This window comes from Taudactylus pleione, unplaced genomic scaffold (assembly GCF_031769625.1).
Source record: "Taudactylus pleione unplaced genomic scaffold, aTauple2 ptg001137l, whole genome shotgun sequence".
Classification (NCBI taxonomy): Eukaryota; Metazoa; Chordata; class Amphibia; order Anura; family Myobatrachidae; genus Taudactylus; species Taudactylus pleione.
This window is the reverse complement of record NW_028285538.1, coordinates 1,958-22,649: the sequence shown is the minus strand read 5'-3', so window position 1 is coordinate 22,649 and position 20,692 is coordinate 1,958. Positions and strand designations below refer to the sequence as shown.

The window sequence follows — 20,692 nt, the reverse complement described above, 5'->3', positions numbered from 1 at the left end:
AAATGTAATTTACTTCTCAACTGATGCAAAAGTTAAAGGTCATTAAAGGTGGAATTCCATTAGCTCCGATTAAATTATCGGCAGTAAAAAAAGGGTGGTAGCCTCAGGCTTTATCGCCTGGGGCGATTCAATTAGGCTCCTTTTTACACCCGATAGCTGTGTTAATGCCTGTTAAATTAACTTGTTAACACACAGAATTCGTGTATAGTACACTGATTCGTGCGATACCTAGCTGTTATCGCCCCTTAACTCAGATTTCTTTTTGGTCTCAGGAGACCCAAAAAGAAATCCTGATAAGCGGAGCTAATTGAATAGGAGCTGGCGTTCAATTAGCACCCTTTAACTTAGGGGGGAATTTGATTAGCCCCATTAAGTCTTAGTTCCTATTAAACAGCTACATTCCTTCATAGGTCTGTGAAAATGGTGACGAAACCTCCCATATTTGATGTTGTTTGTTTGCAGTACAAGCTATTTCAGGCAAAAAGAGGATGCTTGTTGTGTTTATTAATGGAATTACTGACAGGAAGTCTGTTATGTTTAGGAAGCTTTTCCTCCTGCGATCACAACGTTTCCTCAAATATCTGTGTATAAGATTTTGAAACATGTATTTTAGGCTCCCTGTGACCGTCACAAAGCTGGTTCACAGACCTATTTATCATTATTTGCTTTAATGTCTGAAAATTAGCTCCTTCTCACCACATATTGCGTTGGTTATTATTTGGGCAATTTATCGGAGTGTTATATATGAGCAATTTATCATGGGGCCATCATGAGTAGACACTCGCCGATTATAACTCGTCCTGGTAAGAAATATAGTGATTTAATTGTTTGTCACGACAAAACACCAAATTCAACTAAGTGAAATTTTAAAACAGTCGTATAACAACACAATAGTAACACGCAATAAAAACTGCTCCCTGTAAATTTAATCTAAAAATCACAGAAGTAAAGAAACTACTCCTAAATCTGCTGGTGCAGGTTCTAATCTTAATCTTCTATTGGTGGTAAAAGATGAAAAAGATTATAACATGGGTGGCCATTATCCACAATTTTTATTTGCCTTTGTCACACTACTTATTAAATAGATTTCCTCTAGCCAAGGTAGCGCAAGAATAATCACCCTGCTTCTTTAACTACTGTCTTTAGACCTGTGTTTTGCCTGGGAGCAGTTACCTTACCACGCCAAGGTAGAATACGTCTGTGTACTCCCGATTTACACATCTGTAAAAATGTATTGAAATATTCCTAGGCAAACTTGCAGCACTCAACCAGTGTAAGAAGAAAAGGCGTTGCTGAGCCATCCCTACCGCAGAGGAGATTACTAGTTATTTATAGAGATGCGAGTAGCCCAAGTAAGGTCATCTTTTTTATTCACACCTAAAAATGTAAATGTCTTCACCCTTTCCACTTCTATGTCTTATACATGGAATACATACGAATTACTGCCGGACACAAGTCCGGCGGTTGAAATCCCGACAGCGACAGGCCGATGCGGCTGAAAATCCAGATCGTCAGCAGGTAAGTATGAACTAACCTAACCCCCCTAACCCTACCCCTCCTTAGGGGTGCCTAACCCTAACTTCCCCCCCAGTGCCTAACCATAATTCCCCCTCTATGTGCCTAAACTTAAGTCCCCCCCCCCCCCCCCCCGGGGGTTCCTAACTTTCCCTCCCCCTAGCCTAACCCGAAGTCGTCGTCATCCCCCCCCCCCCCCCCTCCCCGGAGCCCTAAACCTAACCCTCCCGCCCCCGCGGCTGTCCGCAGCAGCACCCTCCATCACTTCGATCGGGATGCCAGTCTCCCGGCGTCGGTAAAATCACAGGCGTCTAGAATTAGATGCCTGTCATTTAACCCTCGCCGGGATGAAGCAGTCGGGAACCCGACTGTCGGGCTTACGTCGGCCGGCTTCCCGATTGCATACCTTATACATAATGGCTATAGATTGGTTCTTTTTGTCTTTCTAAAATCTAAGATAACCTCTTTAATGTGTTTATTGTTAAGGAATACATGGTTTGCCTACCTCCAATGTACAAGGTGTTGGGTGTGGGCACTGTGTGCCCTCATCTCCATCGCTAATTAAACCCACCACAGTGGTGTCATCCGCAAATGTTAGTCATGTTTGAGGACTAAGCACAATCAATAGTATACAAAGATTATAACTGTCTGCGCGCCTGATTCATTAAGGCTTGCTATTGCGAGCGCAGCTCCATAATCGCATGCAGGTTTGTTGCGAAAATATGCTAATTATTGCAATCACAAGCCATCGCACTGCCAGTATAGAGACGTCCACTGCCTCCCACTACTGATATCTCACATCCGTAATACCTTGCAAACCTCCATAAACATCGGTAACAGAGTACCATCGGCTCCTCATGCCGAATTACAGCAGCCCTGACCTTACTTAGAAATTGCTAACCTCTTTGCACACAGTAAGTACTCAAGCTGCATATGCAGTCGCACTGGCTAATTTATGCACGCCCATGCAACGGCGTCCAAACGGACAGGCACGCCTGCGTTTCTCCAACCACCCCACCCGTCACCAACCCTAAACGCTTAGTGCCTGTCAATCAGTCTGCGGTGGCTCTCCGTCGTCTGGGTGATAGCAGTGCGAACGCAGTGGTGTCTTTGCTCCCTGCGGTACATCCGCAGTATGCACCAATCGGCCATTTGCGTACGCTTTAGCAGTTGCGATCCTTAATGAATCAGGCCCTTAAAACACATCCCTGGGGAACACCAGTACTGATGGTCATTTCTGGTGAGCACTGACAGACTGGGGAAGATCTGGCAGAAAATCCAACAACTATTTGCATATTGGAACACTGTAGCCAATATTAATTAATTTATTAATCAACAATGATGGGACAATTTAGTATTAAATGCTGAGCTATAATCTACAAATGAGAATTGAGTGTGAGAGCATTATGAAGCACTGACAGAAGGGCATCCTCTGTGGACCTGTTAGCTTTGTGAGCCAATTGTTGAAGAACAAAGCCCACAGAAAGGACGCCCTTCTGATACTTATACCCCTTTTACACCAGAGCAAAAACCTGGGTTTTTGCTGGGTCTACCCAGGTCGCAGCTCAGTGTAAAAGGGTCCCTGAAAAATAACCTGGGTCAAGTGACCCTGCAATCCAACCCAGGTAGCTACCAGGGTTGGACCCAGGATGGACCCAGGTAATGGTGCAGTGTAAATGGTGCAACCCGGGTTATCTGACCTGGGTCATGCCTAAAATGAGCAGATTGGTGGTTGTGGAGCAGTCACCTCCCACTTTTTATGACCTCACAGGTTTAGCAGGGCAGACCTGAGTTCAGTGTGAACAGGGCTGACCTGGGAGTAACCCAGATCAAAGGTGCAGTGTAAATGGGTCTGACCAGGGTTGGAACCATGTCCAAAAACCCAGGTCGGACCTGGGTTTTTGGTGGAAAAGAGGTATTAGTAAGTACTCCCCCATAATATTACATAATCAGAGAAGTTAAGGCAATTGGGCGACAATCATTCAAGCCTAACACTACCGTATTTTTGCGGACTGCAACAATCAAAGTGGTTTTCAAACATTTCTGAACAGCACATTCTAATAAGGCAAGATTATAAATCCTAGTTAGAAGCCCCGCTAATTAATCCACATATTCACAGAGTCCCCTTCCAGGGATATTATCAGGACCTGGGACTTTCCTAATTGTTTTATGTAAACAAGATCTGACTTCCAGTTCACTAATGGTCAAAATAGCATCATCTGTAGAATCCAAGTGAACCAGCGGGATATTATAACATGATGTTTCATCCATGGATATCGTTCATTTGATAGATATGCTCCATAATCTGTGTCCCAGTTGGAAAAGTGTAACGGATTGGTCTTTATTACATTTTTTGTTTCTTACCAGTATGGCAGTGCTGAACTACACTTGTAAACCAGGTCCTCTGAAAACCCTGTAGTGATGCTTATGGGTTTGTACATGGTGCCATAGGGCTGGATAGGAAACAAGGAGATGCTTCCCAAATATATTGTTTTGCAGATGAAACCATCCAGAAATACTAATCAGCATTAGTGTATTATTATTTATTTATTCACAGTTTCTTATATAGCGCAGCAAATTCCGTTGCGCTTTACAATTTGAATCAAGATTAACATTATACTGGGTAAAAGACATACATACATGACATATGTAAGGGTAAGAGGGCCCTGCTCGCAAGCTTACAATCTATAGTATTCTACATGCATCTACCAAATAATACATTCATCTGATACTCTGTAGTAGCTTTAATGAGGTATAAAAGCTGCTTGTGAAGCTGTTTAATTATATTTGTAGATGTCATTATCAGTACTGTTACATCCTGCGTTATTATGGTCCAGCGAAACAGCAGGCCTTTCATATTTCCTCGTTGCTTGTATTCCTGATGCGTTTAGAGCTGAGTATCCTTACACCACAGTACAAACGCCTTCCCATTAATAACTGGAGACACATATATATGCAATACATGTTCATGGGTTCTTATAACATGAGAAACATATGTGGGAACTAGTACATCACTGTCGCTGGGAGTAGCAACCATTTTATGGACTGAAAGAAGACTAGATGGGCCTCATGGGTGTGGTTCAAAAGGTCAATGTAATAAAGATCTGGACTCCAGAAGGTTGACTGACTGGTTCTGAATGTCGACAGTAAAAAGGTAGTTATGGTCATATGGCCGACAGTCAAAAGATCAACATTTAACATGACAACACTAATATGCCAACACTTGTCTTTTTTGGAGGGGTGTGTGGTTGTATTGCCATTTTAGCCTAAACTAGTGGTTCCCAAACATGGTCCTCAAGACACCCTAACAGTACAGGTTTTCAGGATATCCATATTTAAGCACATGTGACCTAATTAGTACCTCAGTCAGTTTGATTATGCCATCTATGCACAAGCATGGATAGTCTTAATACCTGAACTGTTAGGGTGCCATGAGGACCGAGCTTGGGAACCCTTGGCCTAACCCTGAAAATCCTGAAAATTTTTTTTTTACTGTTCATCTGTTAAATGCCGACCTTTTGAGTGTCAAACATTTAACCCTGTTGACCTAAATACATGTTCACAGAATAATGGTTGTCATAATGTCAACTTTGTTACTGTCAGCATTCAGAATGTCGATTTTCTGGATGTCTACCTTTTTAATGTTGACCAATCAACCGGTGTCCGGGTATCATCTTGCCGCAGTGACAGTCTTAGTGCACAATAAATAGGCTGCACTCTAAATTCAGCTCACAATCTGGTTCCCACACATAGGCAATGGATGCCTGTTCTTTGGTAACAATCTAGTGTCCCCTCACCGAAATATTTAAAAATGTTTCCTTGGATTTTACTAATTGTTAAATTATTAAGGTCCCATTAAATTATATCACAATCCTAACGCAGGTTAAGGCTCTTCAGACAGAGTATATGAGTACAGCAGCTCGTTGTCTTGTCATATCGCCAAGCCCCTCATTAATATTGCATTTGTTTAATTAAAGTCTCTTCCCTATAATCCCTGCTGCTTTTTGCTTGGTAGTAAAAACGAGGTGGCAATAATGACATTGAGCAAGAAACATCTGTCGCTGTGCTTCGCCTTCTAGAGAGGCGACTCTGAGTTCGAGAGACACCGGGGCTGTAAACCAAATGTTACACTTGTTCAGAGCTTCCCCTGTTCACAATCCATTATTTTCATGATCTGCATTTGGGTTTGCTTTGTCCCATGGGTTACACTATAGTGGTATCTTCTCAGATGCTAGGAGTGCAATATGCAAACAACTTTCGTAAGCAGTAAATGGCTTCACTAAGTTACCATCTGGAATCGTGTTCTCCTTAACAAATCCATTAATGCTGCATGTCATTATTGACTCTTCTGCTTTTTGATCTGTATAAGCTAGCTAGTGTATTCACTGATAGACATGACTCCAGGAATATATAGGTCACAGTGACGAACTGAACCACTTTAATGTAAACCTATACACTATTTATAACTAGCCTGTATACTTCTGAGTTGTGTGTAAGAGCATTTTTGCAAAGAGTGGTTAACACTGGGAACCTCATTAGTGGCATTTCCAAGGTAAAATGGCATCAAAATGACCCACTCAAATTGGTTAAGAAGAATAATACAATGCTTTTCATTTAGTTGTTTTTTGCTTTCCCAAATATAATATTAATAGTTGACTTCAAATAAACAGTTGTTTAGAATTATATTTTATTCATTTGGCTTGAAAAGGGTTCCACGGCATAGTATATACAGGATTGCAATGGTATTTTCTTGATCATTTTGTTTGCGGTGTATGGAGCCTCTTTATTTATTAGCCACATATACAGTATATATTTGAAACACAACCTTAACATTGATTTTTTTTTTTAATAGCAATCATCAATGTATTGGACCAATGTTCGGAACATCGTGACTTTGATTTCCCCAGCAACTGCTCCTCTGAGCAGCTGCCAAGTACAGTGGGGGTGGGTGTGTGTTAATTTGCATTTCCTCGTCGGCTGCAGAGAGTTGGGTCCTACCGTGCTGACCGATCAGCAGTGATCGGCAGCACGGCAGTCACTGGGGGGTGTAGCAGGGATGCAGAGGGGCTGGTAGGTTCCTCTGCTCTTTGTTGCTATCACTGTATTACTGATGGGTCCCATCGTTTGCGACCATGTCAGTTAGCGTACTGCCTGGTGTGGTTTCAAACTGCGACCATGCCAGGCAAGTGGTTAAGTTATTCATACATTGCACACATTGTGCATTGCTTTACAGAGAATACTCATGTGGAGTACACACTATACCGACGGCCTCATCAATATGTCTGGCCAGACATCACAACGGCCCAGATAGGGCCTTGCTGGGAAGCGTACTGAAGACCTGTGAGGCAGCAAGCTGACCATTGCGCCATCGTGCTGCCCATCAATTGATTAAAAACCAATGGAAGATATTAATAAAAAATATTAGAGAATTAGGTTGGTTACCAGATGTCTGCAGATGTGGGGGATAGCTGTTTTTAAATACTAGACTGCCCTGTACTTCCTTTCCAACACCCTTTAAGTGCCAAAAGCACCAGAGTCGGGCACTGGAGATGCCCCTCAACTTCCTCATCTGTCAAGAGGGATGGTGGGGAAGAGCACTGAAATGGGGACAGTTGGAAAGTATGTGGCTGGCCCCTTGTGCATTCATAGAGTTTATGCTCCTAATATCAGTTGAGCCCACCAAATTTCTACATCCACTGTCTAGACGCTAAAAGACAGAGGAAATGATGTGAAAAGCGTCTGTTTCATAATGTTATACATGGTTTTATTCACAGTAGTGGAATTATAGCTGATATTGTACAGCATAAAACAGGTCTGTATTAAAAAAGACATAAATAAGAATAAACACTGGCAGCTCTGTATGTGGATAAACTAGCTGTCAGTTACAGACCGTAGCATCTAGAAGTGTAGACATGACTCTTCCATACCTGCAGAAAGGAAATTGGGGAACTGCTGATTGTCTGGTTTCTAACCCAGCCTCATATTAAAGGCTTATATTACAGCGTGCAGACCTGTTCGAGTCTTTGCTCGCCTTTATAAAGAAAAGCCTTGCCCTTGGTTGGTAGAAACGCTAACCCTATGTTTTTATTTTACTTTATTTGTCTAATCTATAAAGCAATTATTTAGTTAAAAAAAATATTTATTTTAGTACTAAACCTACTGTAGTTTTACGGATGGTGCTAGTAAGTCGGTTTATAGAGCTCACCATTTAGTACAGATGCTGTTACTCTTCTCTTTCCCATAATCTTTTTAGCTACTAACATGGGCTTTATGTAAATCTAAATGAGGTGTTTGGTGGCAAGTATTTATCTTGTTCAGAATGGACCTGAAATATGACTGAGGGAAGTTTAGGTTACAGCCCTATAATCTCATACAATGTGTTCACTGTACAGGTTGAGTCTCCCATATCCAAAAATTCCGAAATACTGAATTTTTTTGGCATGACTGAGATAATGAAACCTTTGATTGTTGATGGTTCAATGTACACAAACTTTGTCTAAGGCACAAATTATTAAAATGAATGTATAAAATGACCTTCAGGCTGTGTGTATAAGGTGTATGTGAAACAGAAATGAATTTAATTTCTGTACACAAACTTTGTTTGAGCCACAAAATTATTGAAAATATTGCATAAAATTACCTGCAGGCTGTGTGTATAAGGTGTATATAACACATAAATGCATTGTGTGTATATTTGGGTCCCATTCCCAAGATATTTCATTATTAAATGCAAATATTCCAAAATACAGAATATTGCGTTATCCAAAATACCCCTGGTCCCAAGCATTTTGGATATGGGAGACTCAACCTGTACTGCCAAAATATATATGTATGTGTGTGTGTATGTATGTGTGTGTGTGTGTATATGTGTATATATGTATGTGTGTGTATATATATATATATATATATATAATTTTAAAATATATGCATGTGCGGAGCAGATGTTGGTGCAGTCAAGGAAGACAGGTGTGTCATTACTCTAAAGGTGCATACACACAGCGATTTTTTTGAACGATTATCATTAACGATATCGTTCAATCGTTGAAAAAATCGTTTACTTTCTAAGTTAAAATGATGAACGTTTATCGTTCATGCGCGTTCACGTTTGTAGTTCAGTCAGACTGACCAACTACATACATCCCAACATGACCCTCTCCAGGAGGGACACAATGCTCTGGTCCTGGACTTCCTTGATATTTTATCATTAGTGGAGGCTCCAGAGGTGAGGCTGCAGCACAGTCCAAAATTCAAATAGGGGAGCCACACCAACTGCCAGTCCCAGCCAGTGATGTTTGGCAGCATGTGAAATGACAGTTGGTGTGGCTCCCCTATTTGAATTTTGACCTGCTCTGCAGCCCCACCTGTTACCAGGGAAGTCCAGGACCAGAGCATTGTGTCCCTCCTGGAGAGGGTCATGTTGGGAGGTATGCAACTGAACGATTTTCATTAAGGCAATATGCAAAAATCGTTTGTAGTTCCAAAAAATCATTTATTACACTTTAAAAAAATCTGACAGATAATCTGACAGAAAATCGTTCATAAATTCGTTGGTAACAAAATCGTTGTTTGTGTGTGTATGCAGCTTTAGGCCTTGTAGAGGTGGAGGACATGTATTCCATTATTTTGGCAGCCCATGTGACCTCTGCACAGAGCAGGTGTCATTGATGTAGAGGTGGAGGACAGGTGCACCATTACATCTGGCAGCCCATGTGACGTTCGCACTAAGCGGGTGTAATGGATGTAGAGGTGGAGGACAGGTGCGCTATTACTGTCACAGACCATGTGACCTATGCAAATAGAAGGTGTAATTAGTGCAGAGGTGGAGGATGTGTGTTCCAAAACCACAATTATACCCCTTTTTCACCTAAATTCCGGGTCTGACCCGGAGTTGGAACAAAGTTCGTATCCGGATCAGACCCGGAATTTTGCCGGCGCCGACTCGGGATATACCTGAGTCAGCGCCGCTCACACCGCAGTCAGGTCTGCATAGACCCGGCTTTTGCGGAGTGAAAGTGGTCGCTTGGAGATGACGTCTTCTCCAAGCGCCACTGAAGCCGGACCAATCGGCCGGCTAGCAGCGCACTCCAAGTCATCGTGACCCAGAGTGCGCTGTTCTCACAGCAGGGTTTCACGGGCTAAGCCCGTGTTAAACCCTGCTAGTTACCTGGGTTGGATTGCCGGGTCACTCGACCCGGCGATCCAACTCTCTCCCCTTTTACACCAGGGAGCTGCCCTGGTTAACCCTTCAAAAACCCGGGTTTTAGCTCCGGTGTAAAAGGGGTATTTGTTTGCTTTGCTCTTTTGAAATTTAATTATCGATGTTTCTCCATACACCTATCGTCAAATAACCCAATTTGACTCCTTACGGACTATGCGAGTTAGCCATGCGACTTATTCTTCATTTTTGCATCTCAATCTGCTACTTTATACGAATACATTTGTGACAAAGAAATAGTAATCCTTAAGAACTTAGGGGCCCATTTATCAACGAGTTTTATCATACGCAACAAGTTTTAAAACTCGTTGGGTATGATGGTGCTCCAGCCAATCAGATCCTAAATGAAATCTGTTTGAAAAATGACAGTTGGGACCTGATTGGCTGGAGTTTTAAACCCCGTTGCGTATGATAACTCATTGATAAATGGGCCCTTTTAGTACACTATTAAAAAAAATTAAGACACAAAATTCAGGAGTATGTTATTTGAGTGAAAAGAAAGAGTTCATATGCAAGTGATTTCGAGCTACGCATCATTCTGTTTAATCTGCTACTTTATGCCACTTCTTTTGCGAACAAAAATACTAATCCTAAATATAGTACTTCGCACATTATCAGCAAATGAAGACACAAAATTCAGCAAGGGTACCCTTGCCCACGATGAAGTGTCTAAATTGAGTCAGGCTTCTTGCTCCATATGGCGCATAAGGTCTAGCTGTATGAGGTCACGTCTGTATGCTTAGACATATATATATTTTTTTAATGTCTAAGGTTTATTTTCTAGTTGTTAAATTAAGTGTATGCTGAATACAAAGTGTTATTTAATGACAGCAATTATATCCCCTTTAAAAAAAATGGAGGGGGGAAATGTTTGTTATACCGTATATTATATGCGTTACTTGTTTCAGGTCACTTTATTGCTGTGATTTGGGGTAAGGGATGACTATTACATGTATATGACAAAGCATTTAAGGGGTTTTATTCTGTTTTTTTTTTTCTTTTTCATGATTAATTGTACAGTCAGGTGCATAAATATTGGGACATTGACAGAATTTTCATAGTTTGGCCTCTATTCACCACCACAATGGCTTTGAAATGACACAAACAAGATGTGCTTTAACTGCAGACTTTCAGATTTAATTTGAGGGTAATTACATCCAAATCAGGTGAACGGTGTAGGAATTACGAGTTTCTATATGTGCCTCCCACTTCTTAAGGGGCCAAAAGTAATGGGAGTATCAACTCAAAAGCTATTTCATGGACAGGTGTGGGCTATTCCCTCAATATTTCATTATCAATTAAGCAGGTAAAAGGTCTGGAGTTGATTCTAGGTGTGACATTTGCATTTGGAATCAGTTGCTGTCGACTCTCAATATGAGATCCAAAGAGCTGTCACTATCAGTGAAGCAAGCCATCATTAGGCTGAAAAATCAAACCCAGAGATAACAAAAACATTAGGTGTGGCCAAATCAATTGTTTGGAACATTCTTAAAAAGAAAGAATGCACCGGAGAGCTCAGCAACACCAAAAGACCCAGAAGACCACGAAAAACAACTGTGGAGGATGACAGAAGAATTATTTCCCTGCTGAAGAAAAACCCCTTCACAACAGTTGGCCAAATCAAGAACACTCTCCAGGAGGTAGGTGTATATGTGTCAAAGTCAACAATCAAGAGAAGACTTCATAAGAGTGAATATAGAGGGTTCACCACAAGATGTAAACTATTGGTGAGCCACAAAAACAGGAAGACCAGATTAGAGTTTGCCAAACAACATCTAAAAAAGCCATTACAGTTCTTGAACAACATCCTATGGACAAATGAGACAAAAATCAACTTGTACCAGAGTGATGGGAAGAGAAGAGTATGGAGAAGGAAAGGAACTGCTCATGATCCAAAACATACCACCTCATCAGTGAAGCATGGTGGTGGTAGTGTCATGGCGTGGGCATGTATGGCTGCCAATGGAACTGGTTCCCTTGTATTTATTGATGATGTGACTGCTGACAAAAGCAGCAGAATGAATTCTGAAGTGTTTCGAGCAATATTATATGCTCATATTCAGTCAAATGCTTCAGAACTCATTGGACGGCGCTTACAAGTGCAGATGGACAATGACCCGAAGCATACTGCAAAAGCAACCAAAGAGTTTTTTAAGGCTAAAAAGTGGAATGTTATGCAATGGCCAAGTCAATCCCCTGACCTGAATCCGATTGAGCATGCATTTCACTTGATGAAGACAAAACTGAAGGGAAAATGCCCCAAGAACAAGCAGGAACTGAAGACATTTGCAGTAGAGGCCTGGCAGAGCATCACCAGGGATGAAACCCAGCGACTGGTGATGTCTATGCATTCCAGACTTCAGGCTGTAATTGCCTGCAAAGGATTTGCAACAAAGTATTAAAAAGTGAAAGTTAGGTTTAGGATTGTTTAGTTTGTCCCATTACTTTTGGCCCCTTAAAAAGTGGGAGGCACATATAGAAACCATTGTAATTCCTACACCGTTCACCTGATTTGGATGTAATTACCCTCAAATTAAATCTGAAAGTCAGCAGTTAAAGCACATCTTGTTTGTTTCATTTCAAAGCCATTGTGGTGGTGAATAGAGGCCAAAATATGAAAATTCTGTCAATGTCCCAATATTTATGCACCTGACTGTATTTAGTGGAGGTCCTGTCATTTATTATATACAGTGCGCTATGCACTTTGTTCTCTTTAGGACATATAAAGTCACCCTATGCTCCGTTCGTCATGGAGAGAACATTTAATGTCTGCACGCTGTATGGTAATGTTCGCTGCAGAAATGAGAAGGATCCTATTTAAGCGCCTAATACAGACATCACCAGGATTAACCTTGAAAGTCACTCTCACAAAAGGAGCAATTTGTGCTTCTATCTGATGTTAGAACATAGCATGATATGCTTCACATTTGTGTAAGGCTCAATTTAAGGGCAGAAAGATTGCAAAATATGTATTACTACTTATCCCCCTATGCAGAAGACAGATTAAAATGGCAAGCCAGAGATATTTGTGATGAAAGTGAAAACGTTCCTCAAGTTATTTATGCCAGTGAAAATGTACTGACCTTGACTGAAAAACTTTTGACAAAGTCCTAATTACAGATGCGCCCAGTTACATTGTTTGCTGATCGCCACAAATGTACGCACGCATTGCGAAATGAGCTTCCCTGCGCCTGCATACGATACGCTATGGCACACACTGCTTTCATAACCATGTATTCCTATGGAGGCGTGGTCGTGTATGCAGTGTGCGTATCCGCTCGCTGGTGTGCGTCTTGCACTAAGCGTCATGCATTTTGCCACGCTAGCGGCAAGGCTATAGCTGGGCATATCTGTACCTGTGACAGCGCAGAGGTGCTTTATTCACCTTCATATATACTAGCATCCAAAACGCTCAACGTTCACTCGGGAGAAGATGTATCAAGCCTTCTGAACAGTGGACATGGGGAGAAATTGTCCATAGCAACCATCCCACTTCTACCCATTCTTTAAAGATAAATGCTAGCTCGCAGCTGATTGGTTGCTATGGATAACTATTTGTTACCAGTTATTTATATAGTACACACACATTCTGCAGCGCTTTACAGAGAATGTGTCCATTCACATCAGTCCCTGCACCAGTGGAGCTTACAATCTATATCCCACATGTACACGCGCACACACACTAGTGTTAATTTGTTTGTTAGAAGCCAATTAACCTACCAGTATACTTTTGGCTTGTTGAAAGAAACCGGAGTACCCGGAGGAAATCCACGCAAATGCAGGGGGAAAATATTCAAACTCCACACAGCTTTGGTGGGAATTGAACCCATGACCTCAGTGCTGTGAGGCAGTAATGCTGCACTGTTTAAAGGACTTATTACAGTTCCTGCTTGTTCCTTAACCAGAGGTTCCCAAAGACTGTCCTCAAGGCACCCCAGCAGTTCATGTTTTAGAGAGATGCATGGTTGAGTAAAGGTGGTTAAACAAATTAAGTGAGGTATTAATTATGTCAGCTATGATCAATCATGTATATCCTTAAAACCTGGACTGTTAGGTTGGCTTGAGAAGAGCAGAACTACTGTTTCCTTACTTGAGTGCTACAGAGTGCATTCTCTTTGCTAACACTGCCGGGTTGGGTATGATATCCCGGCGGGAAATGCAGACGCTGGAAGCCTGATAAGCCGAAATCCCTACAAGAGAAGCTAAGTAGGCTAAAACCTATCCCTCTCCTGGTGGTGCCTAACCCTAAAACTCCCAGGGGGTTGCCTTACACTCTTCCCCCCTTGGTGGTCCATAATCCCATCCCCTCCACTCCCTGTAGCCTAAGTGCCTAAACACACACCCCCGCGGCTACAGCCACACTGTCCCCGGCTTACCTTGTTCGGGATGCCGGACTTCACGATTTCAGCATGGGGACAAAGATAGGCTTCGGTATTTAGACGCCTTTCTTTAATCCCGAGTCGGGATTCCGGCCGTCTGTAAATTGATTACATCCCACTCTGACTACTGTGGGCGGGAAAATGGCAGTGTCCCCTAGAATAAAGAGCATTGTAGGACAAAGTACCCCTTTGAGACTAGCAGTTATTGTATTAAACATGGAGTCGATTAATTGCTGTCAAAACATTAAAGTAGAATTTAGGTTGTTATAAGTGCATTTATTAATATTACTATGTAATAAAAAATAGGACTTTTTGAACTAAGTAAAACAAATGTAGGCTCATATCTAACAGGCTTTCTTCTAAATTGCACAATTAATTAAACATGCATATATGGCTTTAGCTACAGTTATTTGTTTTATAAGAACATTGGGGGAGATTCGATTAACCGCGGTAATTTACCTGGAGCTATTCTATTAGCCCCACTTAACTGGGATTTATTTTTGGGTTTCAGAAGACCAGAAAAAGAAATCCTGATAACTGTGCTGTCCACCGATGTGTTAATGCCCGATAACCAGTGTTAATGCGCAAAGGCACATTAATGTATTAGGTGTTAACACGGGTATCGGGGGGCGCATTGAATAGCCACAGGCAATTAAGCTGCCTCCCCTTTTCACCCCAAATAATTTATCGGGTCTAATTGAATCCCCCCCCCCTGCCCGAGTGATGCTGCCACTTGTGAAATGTGTAAGCTGCATTCTAATAAATATTGGTCCTGTCTTGTGTATTTCATTTTGTACAATAAAAGTATTTGAGTTAAAATGGCTAAGAATATAGACTCACTGATGGAGCTGATAACTAATTAAATCAAGAGCATTATGTCAAAAGTGTCACATTCTTTACGGCTCTGACTTGTATAAACTAAATTCCTTTTAGCATGGATCAAAATAAAGGTGATTGGCCTATTATAATTTTCAGATGTTTTTTCTTAGTGTGCTGAAGTGGGTACAGGTGATACCTGACATTATTTATCTTTAGGGGTTTATTTAATAATACAATGTAGTAACTATAATTGTGCTGTAACTCATGGTAACATGGTCCTTTCTCCTCTGCAGTTTAGTAAATGACAACCTGTCTGGTTGCTAGATGTTATAACCTATACACAAACGCCATTGTGTTCTTAAATTCAAGTAGAAATCCATTATAAAATGACTGTTACCTTCTTCAGTTGCCCATTTTTTCACACTGTTTTTAATTATTTATTACTGATTCAGACCCAGTCGCAAGCGCTGAGCGCTCGCAACCGTGTCGATGGTGGCCCAGAGCACATGCGCACGACGGAGCCGGAGTCATGCGCAAGACCCGGATAGCGACGGGCAATACGTCGCTCCGGGTCTCGCGCCAAAGGAGGCGTGCTGTCGATGTTGAGTGACAGCACGCCCCCTTTGGTGGGCGGGCCGGGGCTGCCCAGACGGAGGCGTTCCCATGGCGGCCCCACTGACATCACAAGGGTCTCGTCGCAAGCCCGATGGTCTTGACCATCGCGACCATCATCCTGGCCGCTCACATAAGCTGTGCTTGGCAACCCACAGCAATGCGAGTGGCCAGGAGGCCGCTCCATTAAAAAAAAAAATAAAGACGCCCTGATTCAGAGCGAGTGCTCTGTCAGAGCGTCCGACTCTGAATCAGGGCCACTGTCCACAGTGTAATGTGACTCTCATAGCAACCACAGTCACATTGCACTTGTCATTGTGTGCAGAGAGACTTTGATATAAAGCTGAGCTCTGTTTCCAGGCTAACATACTCCCACCTACTTCTACATCTGGAAACCTTTGCCAGTTAGCATATTGACTGTGGAAAGGAGATAATGATTTGTTTGAAGGACAATTTGGGAAAATGGTTAGTATAGGTGCTTAAAATGTACCCAACTTCCTATTTAAAGAAGAAAAAGCTGGGTTGCTGCTTTAGGTTAACTAATGTTCTACCATTATTATTCGCCTCTTAAGCGCTCTGGTCCATTTAATTCTGGCAAACGTTTTAGTGCAAGTGTGATCTTTGTGAGAGAATTTGGTAGCACACAGGCTTATTAAAAAGCAAATATGTGAGAGATTGACTTTAGCATAAAGTGGAAAAAATAATAGAAATGTTTATTATCCCTCTGACAGGTATATAGATATTTCATGGAAGAAGTAACATTAATGTCAAGTAAAGAAGATTATTGGTAGAAATCTGTTAAGATGATATTTTATCAATAATACATTATTAACATAAAGACCCATAATTTCCCATCCCTTGATGAGAAATATTAACTGGTATATTCACCTTATTAAGGATAGAGCCAAGCTAAGCAATTTTGTCACTTGGATTGATGCAAGAAGCAATGGTTTATCAGTAAATGAGGTCACCTCTCCTCCATGGCCCTGTAAGTAAGGAAAAAGAACAGGAATAAAATCAATACTCTTATTTCCCTCCTGCTCTTACACTTCTGAAGCTGAGGTTCACATAATAGAATCTTGCCGCACCTGGTACATTCCTGTACAGCTTGGGAGAGGAGGTGAATATAAAAAGCTCTTTTTGAGAAGTCAAATGACACTAACATTGTAATTGGTAGGAGAGTACTCATCAATAAAAAGGTGCAGAAGCAAATACCATTTATAGCATTCATATGTTAATTACAGTTTAGACCTCTGGTATACGGGTACTTTTTCTCCATCTTTTGAATGCTATATTCACCTCGCCGTGACTGCTAATGCAGTTCAAATTTGACATCATTGATCCTTATAGCAAATGAATCTGCTGTGGAAAATAAATACACTATGTAGACAAAAGTGATTGGACAGCCCCCATGCATGCAAAATGCATACCATTGCGCACGAGCTCCAAATGGCCACTAACGTGGTGGTTTTGAGAAGTACACTTCACAGGGAGGCTCCGGAAACAACAAATGTTTTTCAGTATAGAAAATTCGGTAATCCAGATGGACTTGCCAGCTCAGAGTCCAGATCTTAGCCCCATTGAGAACCTCTGGGACGAATTGGAGCAACGGGTGCGTTCTAGGCAGACTCGACCTTCAGTGTCACAGTTGGACACTACTTAAGGCAGAATGGCAAAACATACCACCTGCTATTCTCCAGGAACTTGTGGAAAGTTTGCTAAGAAGGGTGTCTGCAGTAATCGCTACATGTGGTGGACCTACAAAGGACTGACTTCAAAATGTTCTATTTGCTGTCTGAGTCCAATCATTTTTGTCTACATAGTGTAAATAGATTGCTAATGGTGTACAGGTTAAAGCTACAGCACCACCTTGTTTTATGAAGTTGCCCCTCCCCCTAGGCATAGCCGCCAACTGTCTTCTGTTTTTTTTTCCTACACCTCAATTCCTCCTACAGCCCTGGACCAAATGCACGGTGGAAGAGGAGGGAGGTATACCTCCCAACACTGTGTGCCACTGGATTGGGGCGAGGCCATGTCCCAAGGGGGGAGTGTGTCCTCATCATGGATTATGCCTAACCATGTCCCTTTTACAGCAGCACATGCACGCGTTTACCATTCATTGCAGCACGGTTATTTAGAGCAGTGATGAATAGGCCATACCTCCTAAGACCATTCTGAATAATGCAGTCCCAATCGTGATAGCGGAATAAAGCTTCTCAAATTGAGATGGTTGGTATGTTTATTAGAGGGTGAGGATTAATCACTAGCCACAATGAATGAAGGGACTAAGGTAATTATCAGGCTAAAATCGTGATTCTCTCTAGTGCAAGGTAAGCAGACTTGTATACATCTGTATAGACGTGCGAAGAAATACTACCACATAAGTTTTACACATTGATCTCTTATTGCATTTAGGACAAAAAACTAAAAAGCAGAGTTAGTGTGGGTGCAAGCTTTAATTGCGTGGCTTGTATAGTATTATTAATTTAAGTATTTGTAAGGTGCCACACTGTACTGGGTAAACATAGAAAACATTTTATGGTATCTGAGTATAAGTACAATATACATGAGAAAACCATAGCATAAGTACCAACCAATAATATAACACCACTGTAGGATAGGACACATAATAGGGGCAAGGGTATGGCAATTTACTGAAGCTAGCAGGTGCATACAGTTATGAGTCCAAGGCGGGAATCAATTCAGTACTCGGTAATACTGTACCCAACGTATGTGCGCGAAGAGTCTTAAACTAGGTGCACACCTATACAATGACCTGCTTGTGAGAGATCTTGAGCACCTATGATCATATCGGAAGAAAATTGAACGGGTGCAACTCGGCTTGAGCTGAGCATCCTTTCTGCAAAATTTGTCTTAGTCACAATCAAATGCGAAAAACGGCTTCACGAGACTGCACTGAATAATTTCATATGCATCACTGGTATATCTGTGTGCGCCTGAGCCTGAATCTGTATAGAAAGTGCTGTGATGCAGCATTCATGGCTTTTTTTCGCCAAGTTCCGTTGTGCAGTCTTGGGAAGCTGTTTCTCACATCAGACACATTTTTTGACGAAAAAAAGCTCAGCGCAAGCCGAGTCGCACGGGACCTGGTGTATTGAAGCTTGGTGTATGAGGACACATCTGTAGCTCAAGCTGCTGAAGAAGACTAAAGCAGAGCCCTGGTGACATGGAGTGTTCTAAGGAAGAACAAAAAGGAGGAGGACCCTGCCACTAATAGCTTAAATACTGAAAGGAAGGGCTGAAAAGTTAAAGGGTGAACTGGAAAGTGTATAAGGTGGGAGGGTTGGTATGCTTTAAGGAAAAGGTATGTTTTAAGGGCGCATTTAAAGTGTGGGAGGCTGGTACAGAGTCTAAATGAGTGAGGGAGCGAGTCTGAGAGCAAAAACTTTGATGAGCAGATGAAAGGAGGTGACCAGGGTGGAGGAAAGCAATTGGGCAGAGGATGAGTGGAGAGGGTGGGAGAGAGCGTTGAAGATGTTAGAGATGTAGAGAGTGGAGGATGAGTTTAAGGGGTAATTTTACTAAAGTGAGAGTTTTTAGAAGTGAGTTTTAAGTGATGTTGCCCATAGCAACCAATCAGATTCTAGCTATCTTCTAGGAGGTGCTAGTTAAATGTTAAGTAGAATCTGATTGGTTGCTATGGGCAACATCACTTCTAAAACTCACTTCTAAAATCTCTCACTTTAGTAAATTTATCCCTAAGACTTTTTAAGTCAGGGTGAGAAGTTTGAACTAGATTCAGAGCGGGATAGAAACCAGTGAAGCAGATTGCAGTGGGGGAGGCAGGTGCCATATGGTGGTTGAGAAAAGTGAGATGTGCAGCGGAGTCAAGACTGGATTGAAGTGGGGAGAGAAGAGCGAGAGGGAGGCCAAAGAGGAACCGGTTAGACTAGTCTATGTAGGATATCATGAGAATGTGAATTTTCGTTTTGGTTGCATCAGAGGGTACCCTTCATTTGTAAATGGAGGTCAGACGTGTTACAAAGTACTACTGTCAACCACAACTCAAACACCAAAACACTCCTACCTCGCTTTCCTTTGTTAGCAATAAGTTTTGTGCTAGTTGCCTTTGAAAATTCCATCAGACTTCTCCCAAGAAAATGATTCTCTTCCCTCCCTCCCAGACATCGCTAGAGACATCACTGTGGCAGCAAATGTGTCATTTACTAACTCAAGAATAACCCAAATGTCACTCCATAAACCTGGCAGACACAGCAGTCTATTGTGTCCTGGTTTAATGTTTAATCTCTGCGAGGAAGTAACTTGGTGACTGGAATTTTTATAGCGGGATCAGTATCTTTTACCTCTCTGTAGCTGGGAACATAGTTAATGTAAATAGGGCCCGATGTGTGGGCGCTTAAACACTGAGAACACGGATGTTGCTATATGCTTCAAGTCATAAAGGATAGCAATCTTTTAGTATGTATTTGGAGATGATGGACAGTGTAATGCGGTGCCACTGACTGTATTTAAGATAGACCGCTATATATATATATATATATATATATATATATATATAATTTTGTATAGATATTTTATTTGATATATATAAAATATATATAATGCATAGACATTTGTATGCGTATATTTGATATTATTGCATGTACGTAGATGTGTGTGTATAGTGTTGCTATTAATCTTGGCATTTTAATGATCTCCTCGGTAGTTAGTGCATGACTAATGTTTCTAGCTCTTGTCTCGCTGTTCTTAGTGGCGCCCGCAGTGCACATGAAGTCGTTGCATAGTTAAACTTTTCATTATTTCACTCAGTCTTCTCTTTTCTTTCTGTTTCAGCTCTACAGAAAAGTCATTTCCTTGGAGATCAGCAGGTATGGAAAAGCTAATCCCATAATATCTGAAAGCTCTTTTCTCCCACTTTATGACCTAGCTTAGAGGTTGATCTCTGACATTCCCTGTATCAGGCTGATTCTGAGACGGACGGATTTCTGTGTACGGACGCACACGGCGAGTTTTTGCATACAGGGCATGTGCTGCTGCGTATTGACGCATTTTTGAGCATCTCCGTCCTATTGTGCGTCGGACAGAACTTGGCCGGATCTGTCTCTTTATGAAATTGGGCGTTTCTGGGTGGCAATAATGCCTGCGCACGGAACCGCTCTATCTTGTCAGA

General features: G+C 41.7%; 1 protein-coding gene across 1 annotated transcript in view; it reads left to right on the top strand.

Moving 5' to 3' along the window:
* Positions 1-20,390, top strand: part of LOC148453503 (plakophilin-4-like) — a gene marked incomplete at its 3' end in the record, with an annotated part of 213,306 nt that extends 192,916 nt beyond the window's left edge. Inside the window, exon 4 of the mRNA XM_088462009.1 lies at positions 20,356-20,390. Within this exon, the coding sequence (XP_088318135.1) occupies positions 20,356-20,390 (35 nt within the window). The remainder of the gene's footprint in view (positions 1-20,355) is intronic.
* Positions 20,391-20,692: the final 302 nt, after the last annotated feature.